The sequence below is a fragment of the Gossypium hirsutum genome, chromosome A09 (assembly GCF_007990345.1).
Source record: "Gossypium hirsutum isolate 1008001.06 chromosome A09, Gossypium_hirsutum_v2.1, whole genome shotgun sequence".
Taxonomy (NCBI): domain Eukaryota; kingdom Viridiplantae; phylum Streptophyta; class Magnoliopsida; order Malvales; family Malvaceae; genus Gossypium; species Gossypium hirsutum.
The window spans coordinates 78,359,950-78,377,539 of NC_053432.1; the positions used below are offsets into that span (position 1 = coordinate 78,359,950).

At 29.0% G+C, this 17,590-nt stretch overlaps 1 protein-coding gene across 1 annotated transcript; it reads left to right on the forward strand.

The window, feature by feature from the left end:
• Positions 1 to 8,950: 8,950 nt before the first annotated feature.
• Positions 8,951 to 12,408, forward strand: LOC107930188 (probable fructokinase-7). The gene is made up of 7 exons (XM_016861774.2): positions 8,951 to 9,147; positions 9,837 to 10,090; positions 10,281 to 10,493; positions 10,601 to 10,798; positions 10,875 to 11,015; positions 11,693 to 11,809; positions 11,977 to 12,408. The coding sequence occupies exons 1-7, from the start codon at positions 9,126 to 9,128 to the stop codon at positions 12,118 to 12,120; spliced, it is 1,089 nt and encodes a 362-aa protein (XP_016717263.2). The 5' UTR covers positions 8,951 to 9,125; the 3' UTR covers positions 12,121 to 12,408.
• The last annotated feature ends 5,182 nt before the right edge of the window (positions 12,409 to 17,590 follow it).

The window sequence follows — 17,590 nt, forward strand, 5'->3', positions numbered from 1 at the left end:
CTGTCAGCAATTCATTGAATTTGAAACTTGATGTCTTCAGAAAAATACAATTTTTTTGTAAGGATTTCTGAACCTTTAATGATGATGCAACCACCACCACGTACGAAAATCCTTTAAAGAGTTCGCTAAATTCAGAGTATGTTGTTAAAATATTTAAATTTAAAATCATATACTTATCGATAGCATGTTAAATACTTCAATATTTACAATAATGACACAATTCCATCCCCTGAAAATGTTACTTGCTTTTTCCCTTTGTCTCAACCATGATTTGTGTTGGTGGGTCTGGTGGTGGAATTCTAAATCACATTACAAAAATGGGGGGCAAACACAATCCAAATTGATTTTGGTTTTGGATTTTAGAAGAAAAAGATGGGGCTCAATGGCAATGATATTAAAAGTTGGTGTTTTCATGCCCATGATCCACAAGAAACAAAAATTATAAGCAAAATAATGAAGAGATAAAATATTTGTGTTTTTTTTTTTTTGTACAATGAGTATTTATGGAGACTACACCTCATGACTCAACAATTCTATTCCTAACAGTCTCCATACTTCTTTTCTAGAGCTTACTCAACAAAAAACTAATTGGTATATAGTTAACCAATAGCGTACCATCCAACACATTTTCTCTTACAAAATGCAACTCTAGATCAACATGCTTTGTGTGAGCATGACAAATTGAGTTGGCAGACATAGCAATTGTACTCGTCTTATCCCGCCAAATTTTTGGACTATCAACCAATTCAACTAAGGACCTGACAACAACACTCAACCAACTCTGCAATACTCCTCTACCTTAATGGTAGAATAAGAGATTGTTCCTTCCTTCTTAGGGCTCCAGAATATAAGACTATTATCATGATATTCTTAAAATATATATAGTGGTCCGACAGTTATAAATGAAAAGTTATTAGTAATTAAAACTTTATGTTTTTTGGTTATTAACCAAGAGTTATCACTATTAATAGTGATGAATTATGTCTCTTAAATTCAAAAGTTATGTCACTTGATTATTAACAAATAGTCATGATTATTCAAGTAAGCATCTATTAAATAATTATGTTTATTGTTAAAAGATATAATTATTCATTTAAATAGTTGTGCTTCTATGAACTGAGGGAGTATTTGATGTGATGCAATACATAATTTTCATACATTGTAAGTAAACAACAACATGATATTTCATCACTGATAAAATAAAAAATAGAAACCTGAAACTCAGGTATCGTTTGGTATGATGGGAAATAGTCACTTTTCTTGTATGTTAAAATTTACTTACTTTGCTTAGAATCTAACTCTCTTTAGAGTTAATTTCTCATGAATATGGTAATGTGATTTTCATGATAAAGTATGGGAAAGTTACTTGCCCATGTAGATTGAAAAGTTAATATATATATATATATTAAGACAAAATTAACCCTATTTTATATTGGTTTAGAGTGTTAGTCTATTAATAAACGTAAAAAAGAAGAAGCTATTGCTTTCTTCATTTGTCCTACTAATTAATTTTCTATATTATTTCAACGGATTTTTTACAAGTATTTTATATTCATCATTTTTAAATTAATTTTCTGTATTATTTCAACAGATTCTTCTCAAGTATTATATATACATAATTTTTAAAATTTATTCAAAAACAAGTTTTATATATACATTATTTTATATGTGCATTATTATATTTACAAAATATATGAAGGACAATTTTGAAACAATTTTGCTCACAATTATCATTATAAATAAAAAAAAATCTAAAAATCAATTAAAATTTATTATTAAATATTTAATCCAAATTGTTAATGTTAATTGATTATTATCATGTTTTAGCGTTTAGCCTAACTGTAACATCCCTTTTAATTAACTTTCTCAGCAATCATATTTTATTAGAATCATAACATGTGAAAGCATTAAATTTTACCTTAATTAAACCCTAAATCATAAACTCAACCTTTAAACTAGAAATCTGATATAAACCCTAAACATAAAACCTAATAATAATATAATAATCATAAGTATTATTAATTATGTTTACCTAAAGTCATTAGTATTTGTTTATACGTTCTCTACTATTTTTTGTTTTACTTAATTATGAGGTGTTGTGCTATTATTCGCTCATGGCATATTAAACTCATGCTTTAAGGATGCATCAAATATTATAACAAATAAGTTTTTAGTGTAATGATAAGACACATTACACTTCTAAAAAGAGAACATAAGTTCAAACATTAGGGACTACATTGTTTGGAAGGATAGCTACCATAAAAGCAAACAAAATTATACAGAGGAGGCCCCAGAAAATTGTTGGACTGGAATTGGGCTAGGGTTTGGGTTAGGATAATTGTTGGAAATGGATTGGGTTTAGTTTTGAGTAATTGTTGGTTAATGTTGGTTTGCCCATCCCAACTTGGGCTGCCGGGCAGATTGTACGTGCAGATTAAGGATTGCAAAAAGAAAAAGTGAAAAAAAAAACTCGGAAATGGATGGGTTTTGAGTCTATCTGACTTGATAGGATTGTATTTTTTTCTTGAAATCAAGTTTTGAAGTGGATCGGGTTAATTTTAGAGAATTAATTAATTTAAAAATTTCTTAAAACTTTATCATTATCAACCTCATTTTACTACCATTTTTTCTCATTTTACACTAGTTTCTTTCCTCCTTTTAATTTATTTTTTCAAGCCTACCTCTCATTTTCATTCCTTACTTTTTTTTCTTCCATAATGTAATATATATTTTCTCAAGCGGTCTTTTTAAAAAATATATAGATTTTTTAATTTATTAATCATAATTTAAAAAAAAATGAACTCGAATCAAGTTAGATTGGGGTCGACTATATAATTAATTTTTGGACTGGAGTTCGGGTGGGTCAAAATTTCTTTTAGAGTCGGATTGGGGTCAAAATATTACGGTAAAGTATCGGGTTGAGAAAAAATGGGTCCTGCGCCGTTGGAATGAAGGAAGAGTTAGGCAGAAAAGGTATAAACACCATTTTCAATAAAAAAAATTTTTTTGATTAATTAGTTTTGGTGGTTCATGGACTCAGTTTGTGTGGCTTGATGATTTGACTAGTTTTGGCATATTTCTACTGCAAATGAAAAACGGAAACTATCTCTTATTTATGAGGCTTATGAATTTTGAAGATGATAAGTCTGAGGTTTAGTCTCAAATGCGCATTTAACTTGTTTGGATATGATCCCCATCTTTGTTGTGGAATTTTCACCCCAAATTATATTAATTTCTTTTGTAGTTACTACTTAAAAAGATGATCGCAAATATTCAGCCACAATGTTTTCCATGTTTTGTAAAAAATTACTTACCTCTCTCTGCAGATATATCGTTAATTAACTGGCGGAGTGGAAAATCTTGTGTCTCCAAAATATTAGGAGTGTTTTTCTTTAACTAGGTGTCATGATTATGATCTTGAACCTCATATTGGCTTATAAAAAAAAATATGCCAAGGGTTGGTAAATGGAGGTATTGGGATTTAAAGAGTACAATATTTTATTTTATTTTAATATAAGTTTCAATTATTCATTCCTATCCTTTTGTATTAATTTAATAATTGAATTTTAGTCATAGCTATACAGTGTATATATTTTTATAAAAATAAAACATGGAATTCAATAAACTAAAATAAATAGAGTAATTTATAAAAATAGTTATTTTTGTTTGTCTCAAGTTACATTTTAGTCATTTATGTTTAAAATGTTACGTTTTAGTCACTTATGTTATTATTTTGTTACGAAGTGATCACTCTACTGTTAAATTCCGTTATCTCTCTAATTGTAATCCTAAGTGGAAGTCCAACTAGATTTTAGGTGCCAACTTGGATTTCTAAATGGGATGGAAATAAATTTTTAATTAAAAATTTTAATTAATTAATATTTTCAAACCTAAACCTTAACTAAAAAACCTATTCATCTATTTTTTTTAATTTTTTTCTGTCTCTTATTTTTTTCAATGGTTTTTTTTTCATTTGACTGAAAAAACTATTATTAAGATCAAAATAGTTGAAATTAGCAATAAGAAAGAATAATCTAGAATACCCACAAAGAGATTGTGAACATACAAGTTGATTCAGATCAGAAAAAATTTGATTGAAAAATCAATTATTCAAAAACTGTAAAAGAACTAGAAAACATAATAATTAGGAACAAGAACAGTGAAAGTAATAGCCTTTTTTCCGAAAATTTTAAAATTAGCTTGAATGAAACATGTTCATGAAAACATGTTTCTTGTTGCATTTTATGGGATGTCTACTGACGCAAAATAAAATACATGTTTACAAACAATTTCAAAAAGTAGAAGAAAATATCAAGAATTTTAATTTAGGGTTTTCATTAAACAATAAAAAATCTAATCTTTTGTTTTTTAGTATTGAATAAAAGAGATAGAGGAATACAAAGAAGACATACATGAACCCTCCATTGAATCCATCTTTATGAAGCAGTCAATTTGATTTTAACTATTTTGATCTTAATAATAATTTTTCCAATCAAATGAGAAAAAAAACCCATTGAAAAAAAGAAATGATGGAAGAAAAATTAAAAAGATGATATAAATAGTTTTTTTTAGTTAAGTTTTAGGTTTAAAAATTTTAATTAATTAAATTTTTAATTAAAAATCTATTTTCATCCCATTTAGAAATCCAAGTTGGCACTTAAAATCAAGTTGGACTGCCACGTAGGATTACCGTTAGAGAAATAACGGAACTTAATGGTAGAGTGATCACTTCGTAACAAAATAATAACATAAGTGGCTAAAATGTAATATTTTAAACATAAGTGACTAAAATGTAATCCAAGGCAAACAAAAGTGACTATTTTTGTAGATTACCCAAACAAATAATATATTTTCTCTTATTACAATTTAACCCATGTACTTTAATAAATCTTTCAATGTAATACTTGACTTTCAAAATGTTGATTTTGGTATTTAAACTTTAATTTCATTTATCAATTGATATTTTTCTCTAATAGTGTTAAATATTGATATCATTTGACACGAAATCCAATCATTGACTGTCATTAGGAAAAAAGTCAACCCTCGAAAGTAAAAAGAGACTTCAAAACAGTTATACCAAATTTTATATTAAAGTGAAAAAGGATTTTTTTTAAAAAAATTAATAATAAAAAATGAATCTGTTAACTCCATCCCCACCTTCTCTAAACCACCACTGGGATTTAAATTAGAAGCAGAAAAAAGAAGATAAAGATAAAGAAGACAAAGCATTTTAAATATTGTGAGGCAAATTAAATTCTTTTTGAAATATACAAACCCTACTGCTACAATGACTGGTCCCAGTATGTGATGGGCAAATAACCATTTGTGGGTTTTGACTTTTTAGCTTCAGCCCCTGTTTGTCAAATTTAGGTCTAAGCTTACATATTTTGGATATTAATAAAGCTAAACTAACTTTGGTCTAAGCCAGAATCGAGCTTTCATAAAACTGATTTTTGTAAAGTGATTTCAACATTTAAACTCTTAATGTTATATAAAATATAATAACAGTAAACCAAATTCATTTTTTACCTTATTATTAGCTATTTTATTATTTATTTTACATTAAATAAGTGGTCAACTATTTAAAAAAGCAACAAAATATTCAAAATGTTAATACTATGTTTGGATTAACAAGAAAGGAAATAAAAGGTTATGTATTATCTTGCTTGGGTTAAGTAGCTAGTACTACATTCTGGACGTATTATTTTTTTACCATCTATGTAATTTCACATTATGTCCAGTTGTTAGTACATATTGTTCCCACTGATGCAATCGTAATTGGATGAAATGAGTCAGTATGTTTGGTATAGATTGAAATTTTAGTTGGTGTTAAAAAAATTAGTCTATTTTATCCATCTAACCTAAAAAAATTTAATATTTATAAAAATGATCACATTGGTTCAAAAATATTTACTCAAATTACTTGAAATGAACAGTAAAATTGAGTTATGGGAACTAGATAGCCGGCACCACTATTTTTTCTATTTAAAAAAATAATTTTTGGGGTTTTGGACACTAAATGCCGGTACCCATATATTTAAAAAAAAAATTTTGGTGCTGGCACACTGATGGCCGATACCCCTTTATCTGATAAAAAAAATATTTTTAAGGGGTGTGTGGTGTCGGCCAACAAATGGCCAAAGTCACCCAACAAAAGGGATGGGCATATTGCAACATTAACCCCTCCTTATTTTCTCAATTTTTTATTTTTCAAGTTTAATTACATATTTTATATTTTAAAATAATATTGAACTACTTATCATGTTTTTTAATTATTATTACATCACTCGCATTATTATTACATTTAAAAATTAATTTAAATTTAATATGTATAATTAAATTAATTTTTTTGATAAAATTAGAACCTACTTTAATGATTTCCATCTTTTATAATAATTCAAATAAACATTGCTAAATTATTGTTTCTTTTATTTTAAAAAATAACTAGTAATATATTTATAAAGTTAGAAACATTTAAATGGTATCTAAAAAAATTAATTTTAAATAGACTTAAAAATTTTAAATTTAAAAACATGTAATATATTTATAAAAAAAATTACCTTATAGATTAAATTAATTTATAAAATTAAAATTTAAAATATAAAAATAACGTGTAGAAATTACGTCTATAAATTAAATTTATAAATATACTACTCGTTATTTACCTTATAGATTAAATTAATTTATAAAATTAAATTTTAAAATATAAAAATAATGTGTAGAAATAACATTTATAAATTAAATTTATAAATAATTTTTTTGGGTCAAATGGGTAAAATAGCTGAAAGTTTAATGTTCCAATTTACTATTGGAATAGGCCATATTAACTAATACGACTAGAAATGATGTGAAATTGATTACATTAAATTAAATAATTAAAATTAGCAAAAAATAAAGTAAACTTAACCAATTTTATTTAAATAAATAATGAAAAAGATTGATTATTATGATCTTAACTTTTTAATATAAATTAATTATGTAAAAAATAGGAGGAAAATAAAACATTTTACATTTTAAAATTGTATTTACTCTTGGCTTTCTCTTAATTTAAGTAAATAAAAAATTAAACATTTTGAGAGAAAATAAAAAGAACTAAGAATCTATGGAATTCAAAATAAACAATAATTAAACCTGGAATCCTTGTTTTTCAAAACTACCGGTATGCATCGTTTTCGTCCCATGATGTGACACTGCCCAACAATTCTTACCTAATATTCTTTCCTGTCTCTGCACCGAAAGAGATTATATCATAAAATTCACATCTACATTCTTCCTTTTTAGTTGGTATGATGCTTTTAAAGCTTGAAGTAGAAAAGGCTTGGGCACATACCTTTAGGAAATTTCTAAGACAAAGAATCGTCATTCCATTAAATTGAAATATTACTAAAGACACATATATTATAAAATTTAAAAACTTAAAACTCTCCAAATATAAATATAAATTCAACACACAAACTAGAAAAGCAATTTTCATTAAAATATTTTATTGTAATAAGTTAATCTCTTAATATTTTATTCTTTACTCAATCTAAGATCTTAAGGTATAAAGCAGTCACTCATACCTAAAATGTGCTAAGCTTTCCTATCACTCCTTTTTACCCGACATTAGATTTTACTTTATAATATATATTTTTTTTAATTTAACTAACTAAATTCAAATTAATTAACTAATTATCTTACGCATAACATTTTGAGAGAGTGAGAGTCAACCATGAACACTTAAGTCCCCAATCTTCAGTTTTTGTCAACCTAACTAAGAATTCATTAGCAATATTTAAATTCTTAAGTAAATGAAATTAGAGTTAAAATTGAACCAATATGTTAGATGAATTAGGACACAACCTGCACAACATTAAAACATTAAAACACAAAACAAAAGTAACATGTATACATATGAACATCTTAAAATCTATATTGAATGAATTACGTGGAAACAAGTAAAATAAAATTTAAGGATAAAAGCCACATTTATGTAACACCCATAAATATATAAGGTTAGATGAAATAAATAACTAAGAAATGACTTAGTCTTGATGATTATGTAGTTAGTGCACTCTTTAGAGGTCTTAGGTTTTTATTACCCTCAACAATCAAATGTATTATTACCATGTCAGGGTTTTGCCTGAACCTCTATAGGCGTGTCTCAGTTGATAGAGATATAACCTATAAGAGCTCAAGAAAAAAACATTAGAATCGTGTACAATAATAATCATGAAGAATGAGTTGATAGAAATACAACATATAAGAACATATATAGCATTTACCTTATAATCATACTTTCAAAGACTTCTCTCATAAAAGTTGATGTTATTTTACAACATTAAAGCTATAATGATTTTTGGGCAAGCTAAATTAGTTGACATTGTAATTGTAATTATCCTTAAATAGATTGAGTTATAATTAAGTGTTATACTAAAAAATTATTTTATTAGTAATACGTGTCTTATGAATTAAATGGTAATAACAATTTCTTTCAAATAATTCTTATATTTTCTCCAAAATATAGCATTTGTTTTCAATAATTAAGTACGGTTAAGACTATCAATCATTGGAGAATGATTCGTTGCAATAATTCCAATTAATTCACATCCAGTGGTTGAACTTAAGTCGCTTTCAACTGAAATTGTTGCCACGTAGGACACAACAATTCTTATTTTTTATGTTATTTTTTTTAGTGTTATCACAACACGACAATTTGTAAATTCTAAAAATAAATTAATCTCAACATAAATATAATCCTTGAATTTCTTCCATACCATTATGTAATTAGTTTCATTTGCGTAATTTAAAAAAAAACCCTTTGAAATAGCAAGATTATCCAAATTGTAAATAAGATAGTGTCGTTTTTTGAATCCAAAACAAAAACATGAATAAGATAAATGAAATTGAAATAATTGCTGTAAAAAAAAAACATATAAAACACAGATGACCAAAGTGTAACACTTGTCAACTTTTATATTAGCGAAGAATCCTTCAAGATTAGCCACCAACGTCCTCTCTTTACACTTCTTTCTTATTCTTAGGACCAGAAATACCCGATGCCGCATTCTTTATCTGCTGAAAACACCGGGATTTTGGCCATTCCATTGCTTTCTTTCTGATTCAATCTTCCTTAAGTTTCCAATATGGCTGGGAAATTAACTACAGGTTCCGCTCTTTTTCATGATTCAATATGTTCTTCTTTCAATGCTCTGCCATTTTCTTACTTTGGGTTTTAAGTTGGTTTTATGCATCCAAGATTATTTGTGTGAATCCCTTCACCTGTGATTGTTTGTTTTGTTGCTGTTGACGATTTTTGAAATCATACTTCTTTTTTCTTTCATCCCCCAAAACTTTTTGCTTTCTTTTGTTATCAAGTACTTCTTTTTTTGTATTTGGTACAACACATCTTTAACGAGTAATCTTAAAAATTCTTGCTTTTGAGGTTAGGTTTCTTTCAATTATAAAGATATATATTTCATCATGGTATTTTGATTACTGTCTAAAGTTTGTGATTTCAATCAAAATTACCCGAAATTTTCGTTTCTTGTTGCTTACATGTTGGCCAAATCACATGCTTTGTATGGTATACTGTGTACCGCAAGATCTTACACTAAAAGACATTACTTTTTCAATAAAGATGACGTGGGAAATGGATTTTATTTTTCCTTGTTAATCCCAGTGGCATGTTTTTAATTAGCTGTTTAGAGAAATCATTGATTGAATTTGTTACTCAAAATGGATTGGGTAATTTAGTGCTTTCAAGGTGAACAAATTGGCCTAGGCCTAGGCCTAGGAGTGGTTAGAGAGAGTTAACTCTTTTTTAAGTTTTTTATTTTTGGTTTAAACAATGTCAGGAAATATCACTGGTATTGAGAAACTGCATATTGTTGGTGGAGCTGAAGATCGTACTGCTATTACAAACGGCAACGCTGCAAAGAATAAACCTCTAGTTGTTTGCTTCGGTGAATTGTTGATCGACTTTGTACCGACGGTTGGAGGGGTTTCTCTGGCTGAAGCACCTGCTTTCAAGAAGGCTCCTGGTGGTGCTCCTGCAAATGTGGCTGTTGGGGTATCACGATTAGGAGGATCATCCGCTTTCGTAGGAAAGGTAAATTCAAACATCACTGCAATAATTCTATGAAATATACTTCATTTAAGAACTTTGGCTGAAGGATACATTCTCACAAATGATATTGTGATCATTGTGTACCTCTAATCCTTCTTTCTTCTTGTTGCAAATTTGCTTTTTTACTTTTGATACACTTCAAGTTCCAAACACTATTTCAATTCCATATCAGGTAGGCGATGATGAATTTGGCTACATGTTAGCTGACATTTTAAAACAAAACAATGTTGACAACTCTGGCATGCGATTTGATCGAACTGCAAGAACTGCGCTTGCATTTGTTACTCTCAAAGCTGATGGTGAACGTGAGTTCATGTTTTTCCGTCATCCAAGTGCTGATATGCGTCTTCATGAGTCGGAACTCAATACAAACCTCATTAAGCAGGTTTTCTTTCTGGCTTATTCTTCTTTGTTTCAAATAGTCGATGTGAAGGGGATTGGTTTTAGTAGGATTTGGAAATTTCTGACCTCCAAACAATATTGACTGTGTAGGCAAACATCTTTCACTATGGTTCTATTAGTTTGATCGAGGAACCATGCAAGTCAGCTCACTTGGCAGCAATGAACATTGCCAGGAAGTCTGGAAGCATGCTCTCTTATGATCCAAATTTAAGATTGCCACTATGGCCATCACCAGAGGCTGCTCGAAAAGGAATAATGAGTATATGGGATCAATCGGACATTATTAAGGTTCTTTTTATCATGAGACTCATTTATGAAATGTCGTGCTACTGCATTCATTTGCTGCTAACCTAAGAAAATGCAGGTAAGCGAGGATGAAATTACATTCTTAACCGGAGGTGATGACCCTTATGATGATAACGTGGTTATGAAGAAGCTTTTTCATCCTAATCTTAAGCTTTTGGTTGTAACCGAGGGATCAGAGGGTTGTAGATATTACACCAAGGTATGATTACCTCTTCTTTGCTTTTCCTTGAAAAAAGATTGGATGTTATGAATTTCACTAATATTTCTCACAATCCAAGTGGACTTTTTGTGGACCTATAAAATCCTTTATAGAGCCTAGGGGTGTTCAATCGGTTAACCAACCAGAACTATCATTAATCGAATTAACCGATCCTTTTAAACCCTTAATCGTTAATCGAATCGAAATTTTTTCAAAAAATTTAATCGAACCGAACTTTTTCGGTTAATCCGGTCGATTAACAGAATTAATTGAAAGTTATATATTTTTTTTTATTTTTGGTTAAAACAAATATAAAACATATAAAAAATTAACCGACTTAACCGACCGATTAATTTATATTTCCAAAAAATTTACCGAACTGACCGAATACTTATATATTATAGTATTATTTATTAGATTTGGTTAATTCGGTTAACTGACCAATTTTGAACCGAATTAACCGTTAATCGAACTTCTAAGATATTATTAACCGATCCCCGATTGAATTAATTCGGTTAACCGACCGATTAACCGAATTCGATCAGTTAACTAAATTAATTTAGTTTCACCCGAAATTTGCACATCCCTAATGGAGCCAATGCCCTCAACTAAAGATTATCCGAGTTCTAATGATGCACTGATTAAATAAGTGATATCAACCTATATATCCTCTGCAGGCATTTAAGGGCAGGGTTCCTGGCATTAAAGTTAAACCTGTAGACACGACAGGGGCTGGCGATGCGTTTGTCAGTGGCTTATTGAATAGCCTAGCTTCTGATTCAAAGTTATTTCAGGTAGTTTCAGTTGTTACATTGGTTAAGATACATCATTTACAGTATCTTCTTTCCTAATGGTTACTGATAAATTCCATATAACTAAACTTACCCCTGGAACATTGTTAGTGCAATTTAAATGAACATGAAGAGTCGAAGTTCAGACTGTGAATTTGCATTTTTAACAGGACGAGAAGCGGTTAAGAGATGCCTTACTTTTTGCAAATGTCTGTGGAGCTCTCACAGTAATGGAGAGAGGTGCAATGCCGTCGCTGCCAACAAAAACAGCCGTGCTTGATGCTTTGAACAAACATTCTGCATCAAAGAAATGAAAGAGATCCTCCTAACAGGTATACTTTTGTTTTATTATAGCTTCCTTGCTGAGTTTCAGAGCATTACTTGCTCCTCGTACAACTACATAAAAGTTCCCCTTACACTGGTTGAGCCGGTTTCAGTGGTTTAAGCGTCATAGAGTTTCGATATATGAATAAAACAAGCGATCCCATGTTAATCTCTAGAAAAGAAAACGCGCTGCGGGATGTTCTTGTATGAGATAAACATATGAAATTAGCTGAAAGCTGAGGTTTTAAAGTGGAATACACAAATTAACTTCTACCCTACTGTAAAATTTTGGCTTTTTCGTTTGGGTTTCAACATTACAGTATATATTATATTCGCAATTTCCATAAATACAGCACAATCGATTATGTATTCATAATTTGGAGATTAAATTAAAAAGCAGAGACTGGCATCTAATGGAAAATTGAACCGAATGACTTGATTGAAACTATATTCATAATTTGAGGAGTAAATTAAAATGTTTAAAAGGTTAAGGACGAATTTAGGATTTAACTTTTTGATGTGTCCTTAACCTGTAAATCAGGTAAACATAGAAAACATGGTAATACCCGTAATTAATCCGTTTTTGTTCACAAACCATCATCATCTGTTCAAGATGATGCATTTCAACATCCTTGAGATGAAGTGACTATAGGGAGATCAATAAGAGAAAGGAAAGACAATTTTAGATGACTACGCCATTTATCTAACATGAATTTGATATAGGAATAGAAGATAATTCATTCTCTTTTAATTAAGTTAAATCAATTCGTAAGATAAATAGATTGAAGTCATTAAACAGTCATATTATATAGGCTGAAATCGATTGACTGTAAATTGATTTTCAAAACTAAACGAAATTCAAATGATAACACTAAAAGATATAAAATATATTGTCAAGGGATTCACTCAAAATGAGGACATCGACTTTAAAGAATTTTTTTCACCAATTTTGACAAAAGACTCGTTTAGAATCATTATAACATGTATGACGCATTGTGAGTTAGAGCTACATCGAATTATACATAGTCTTTTAAATTCAAGCAATCTTCTCAATTTTAAAATAGAAGTAAAGGAAAAACTATCTCGAGGGAGAGACAAGAAAAGAAGTATTCCTCCCTCGATTCTGAATCAAGATTAATAATTGTTTTTTTATTAAATCAAGTTCACATAATGTAGATGTAATTTCAAGACTAGCTCATTTGTTGCACTTCAAAACTTGTGTACGTGATCAAGTCTCGAGGGACATTTGTAGACGAAGAAAATTTACAAGCCAATTATAAAATGACACTTGTCAAACTAAAATTACTGTGGGTCAAAGTTACCACAATGAAAATGATAACATCATATTTGTGTCATAATTATTTTTATTAAGGGATAAATAATAAATTTTTATATTATCACTAATTGAAAATAAAATAATTAAGTGATAATATTAAATAATTATTTTATCTTTAATTAATTATATTATAATAGATAAATGATAAATAAAAGAGATTAAACTCTTGTAGAACAATCAAATGGAACAGTTAAAATTCTACAATAACTCTCTTTTATTTAAGTAATTGACATTATAAAAAGGGTAATCCCAAGTTATTCTATAAGAACACAAGTTCAAGAAACTCAAAAGATCTTTTCAAAATTCTCTAAAGAAGCCGAATAACTTGAATGCCGCATTAGTTCAATAGAAAAGCCGCCTTCCAATCCAATTCAATTGTGGAGAAAAAGTTAAAAGTTGTTTCTAAAAAAAGTCCGTCTTTTGATTCAAATCATTTAAAGGATGGAGGTTCAAACCCAGTCTCAAGAGCAAGTCGTCAGTAGACTTAAAGCAATCCACATCCATCTAATATCAAGCCAAACGACCCTTGAAGAAGAATCAAATTATACTTTTTTTTATATTCAAAAAATTTCTAGAAATTTTAACTTTCTTAAAAATTCATCAATAAATTTTAACTCAAAATTTACAATTCAAACCTTAGACTTCAATTTTGTGTTTACTAACAAGTAAAAGTTAAAATATCTCTTTCACTGTGTATTGATTTATTAAAGATATGGGTTTATTGTTTGTTAAATTTATATGGTTAAAACTCCATGAAAGGAGTTTATCCATCACGTTCTAACATTTTTCAGCAAAACAGATAAAAGCCTTAAACAAATTCCACTTTTCAGTAGTATAATAATAGGGGTGGCGACGCTTTCATCTTACAGATGTGGTGACCTTTATTACTTTGATTAATAAGGTATGACGGTAGGAGCTTTGGAGAAGCAAAATTTGGAAGTCCTGTTTAGATTCAAATATTTAGTGGTCTAGGTTCATGTAAGTTGGTGATAACACTAAAAACATGTTGTGGAATACTAGTGGTCATCTTTTATGAAACCAATTTCTGTGAAATGCAGAAGGTTGCGTCTTCACTGTAAGTTGTGGTTTGAGTATAGAGGGATGACATTAACTGATATGTTGGGTTGATTTATATGCCGGGCAGGGAGTGTCTCTTCCTCCCAAGGCGCCTTGCTGCACTGCATATAATAATTTGGTACAGTTCTTGGAAGATAATAAAAGTACTTCACAATAACTTAGAAAGGGAAAAGGTTGCTCAAAACTTAAAAAAAAGAAGATATATTTAAGTGTGCAAAAATTTTAATAATAGGGATCAGATCAGACATCTGAACCACATTAATAAGGTTGTTGAATGCATTTATGTAATGAAAGAGGGTTTAGACTTGGTTATTTGAAAGACTAGCGTCAGACAGACTAAGCACTGTTTGAATGTTGATGCCATACGAAAGGTTCAATAAATATACAAGGGTAAGATAGGGTTGCCCTTATTGAAAAGACTCTTGAGATGAGATGGAGAGGAAGAGTGAGATGATGACGGTGGCGCAAGGGAAGCAGAAATGTTTTGTAATTTTTAGGCAAGCAAGGGATGAACAAGCCATTGATGGACTATCATTTTTTGCTATTTATGGCCATTTATTACCTTTTGGCAGCGTCTTCCATGCGGCCATTATAAGGAATTCCCAACAATTTCACGAGAACTGCCACTGTAGCTTTAAATGTTATGGTGCTAACTTTTCTTTCTTATACGTTACAAACTATGGTGATTATTATTTAATTGAATTTAAGAAATAATCAACTTGTAAATTTTATTCTGAAATCAAATTTAATTTTAAATTTTATCGACTAAGAGTTAGAGTAAATTTTATTTTATTTGAAATGAGTGAGTAATTTATTCAAGTTAAAATAAATATTTAAATCTAATGAACTTTATATCATATGGTAGTTTACTTAAAAATCACAAATCATTTATAACATGCTACTCTTAGTTTTAAGAGAAAATTTGTTTAATAAAAGGTAAAAAAAAAACACATTATTTGAGAGTTAAATGTTCAGAGTTGAGTTGTGAAAAAAATTTAATCTAATTGATAATTATTATTTTATTAATTAAAATTAATTTGAATTGTTACTAAATTTTGTCGGATAAATCTATTCCATTAAAAATAAATATTCATTTGTATTTAAACCAGGTAAAATAAATCTTATAAAATTTTACGAGATTTAAGTTGTCTTAGCAATAACTAATTACAGGACAATTTTTTTTTAAAACATAATACACAACCTTAAGCGGAATGCCATTTAATAGAAGGACAAAAACCACGGACTTGAGAGTCAACTTAAAAGATTATCTTGAGCAATATCACCTTTATTTTAGCTATCATAATAAGTAGATTGCTCTTAGCTATCAACAATTGACTTAAAAAGAAGATATAATGAACTTTTTGATCCTCTAACTTTACAAGAAAAATTATTTGTTATTTATTTAATTTTTTGTGTCTTTTATTTTTTGTCAAATCACCATAAATTGAATGAAAAAGTTAATATTTATTAACTTTGTTGACATGGTATATAAGTAGATTCCTATATGGATGATATATCAATATTTAATTAATCCAAAAAATATTAAAAATACTTTATATAATTTTTAATAGTTTTAATTATTTTTAACTTTTAAAAATAAATTTTAAATTTTTTTAAAAATTAATTAAATGCTAATGTGTCATACACATGAGAATCCATATATATGTCACATGGACAAATTTAAAAACATTGATGTTTCTTTTTATTTTGGAATGGCTTAACAAAAGAAAGAGAGTAAATTTAAAAGCTAAATGAAGAATGAAAATGATTCTTTTATAAAACTAAAGGTTAAAAAAATTCATTACGGTGAAAAGTTTAAATGGCTGACTCGAAAATCAATATCTATTCATTATTAAAAATCTGCTTGACCAAATTTCAGATGAATTGTTCCTTATTAACTTCATCAAAACTTAAAAAAGAGAAAACCAAAGTTGAATTAAAATTAATTATTCATTTTATATAAAAAGAATATCCAATTTGGGGGTGAGATAGATGAAGCTTATGGTCAAATGGGTGGCAGTGAAGATAAGCAAAACATAGATTAATCCCGTCCCATTGTCATTCTTAGCTACGAATAGTAGAGTGGGAAGGCCTTTGGATTGAGCCCCAAAAAGGAATAGGACCACCACTACCACCACCTCCTCCACCTGAGCTAATATTAAAAAAATAACAGCTTTCCCTCGGCGCGGTGGTCCCTGAGCGTTGAGAAAGACTTGAAAGGTGCATGGGAATCAACAAACAGGCCTCAATCTCAGTCCCAAGTGGGATTTTATTATCAGTTTAAAGGAGGCTCCCGACACAGTTCAAACTTGTATTAATGGCCTACCTTTGTCGGAATTCCTGCACACTCTGCTACTCCACCACACCTTCCATCACATGCCGCGCATCCTGCCATGGCTTTGGGGTCCCCTCCCCTCCCTTTCCTATAAACGATACATAATATTAATGTTGCTTCCTCCATTAATCCCCACTCCCATTTTCTTTTGCCTTTTTCTTCCCATCCTTAACAACACAACAAAACGACTATATGATGGATTAGATGCGAGGAATGGTCCTTCCCGATTCGCCCATTTTGTTGCCACCTAAACTGATATACTTACATTTCTATTTCTTTGTGTTCGAATTTTGAATTAAATCTATCTCCTTCTACTACTCTATGTATCAAATCTTAGAAATTTAATGAAATGGAAGAATGAGGTTAAAAAAGCACAACCCCAAGCATTTAATATCCTTAATTCAATTTTTTCTTTTGTCTTTTTTAATAAAAAAAAGTAATTGGCTTTTTAGAGTAGAAATTTCAATGCAACAAACATCTAAATAAAATCTCTCCTATGTTCTTTAAACATTTGTTCTATTACTTGCTTTGAAAAATGTCTATAAATTTAAAAACCTTAATTCGTAGCATCTTAATCAATATTTTGTAATTTTGCTTTTGAGGGTATGAATGCTTTCACAGGGTGGAAAGTAAAGGTGGAAAATGGATTGTGATTCTTTTTTCCTTTTTTGGTACATGGTTTATGAAATTTTGATTTTAAGTCAATATTTTT

Bases quoted from the DNA above. Each gene is read 5' to 3' on its own strand.
- LOC107930188 (XM_016861774.2), top strand. From the start codon at position 9,126: ATGGCTGGGAAATTAACTACAG. The intron at 10,091-10,280 runs GTAAATTCAAAC...ATTCCATATCAG, and splicing joins CATCCGCTTTCGTAGGAAAG to GTAGGCGATGATGAATTTGG. The intron at 11,810-11,976 runs GTAGTTTCAGTT...CATTTTTAACAG, and splicing joins CTGATTCAAAGTTATTTCAG to GACGAGAAGCGGTTAAGAGA.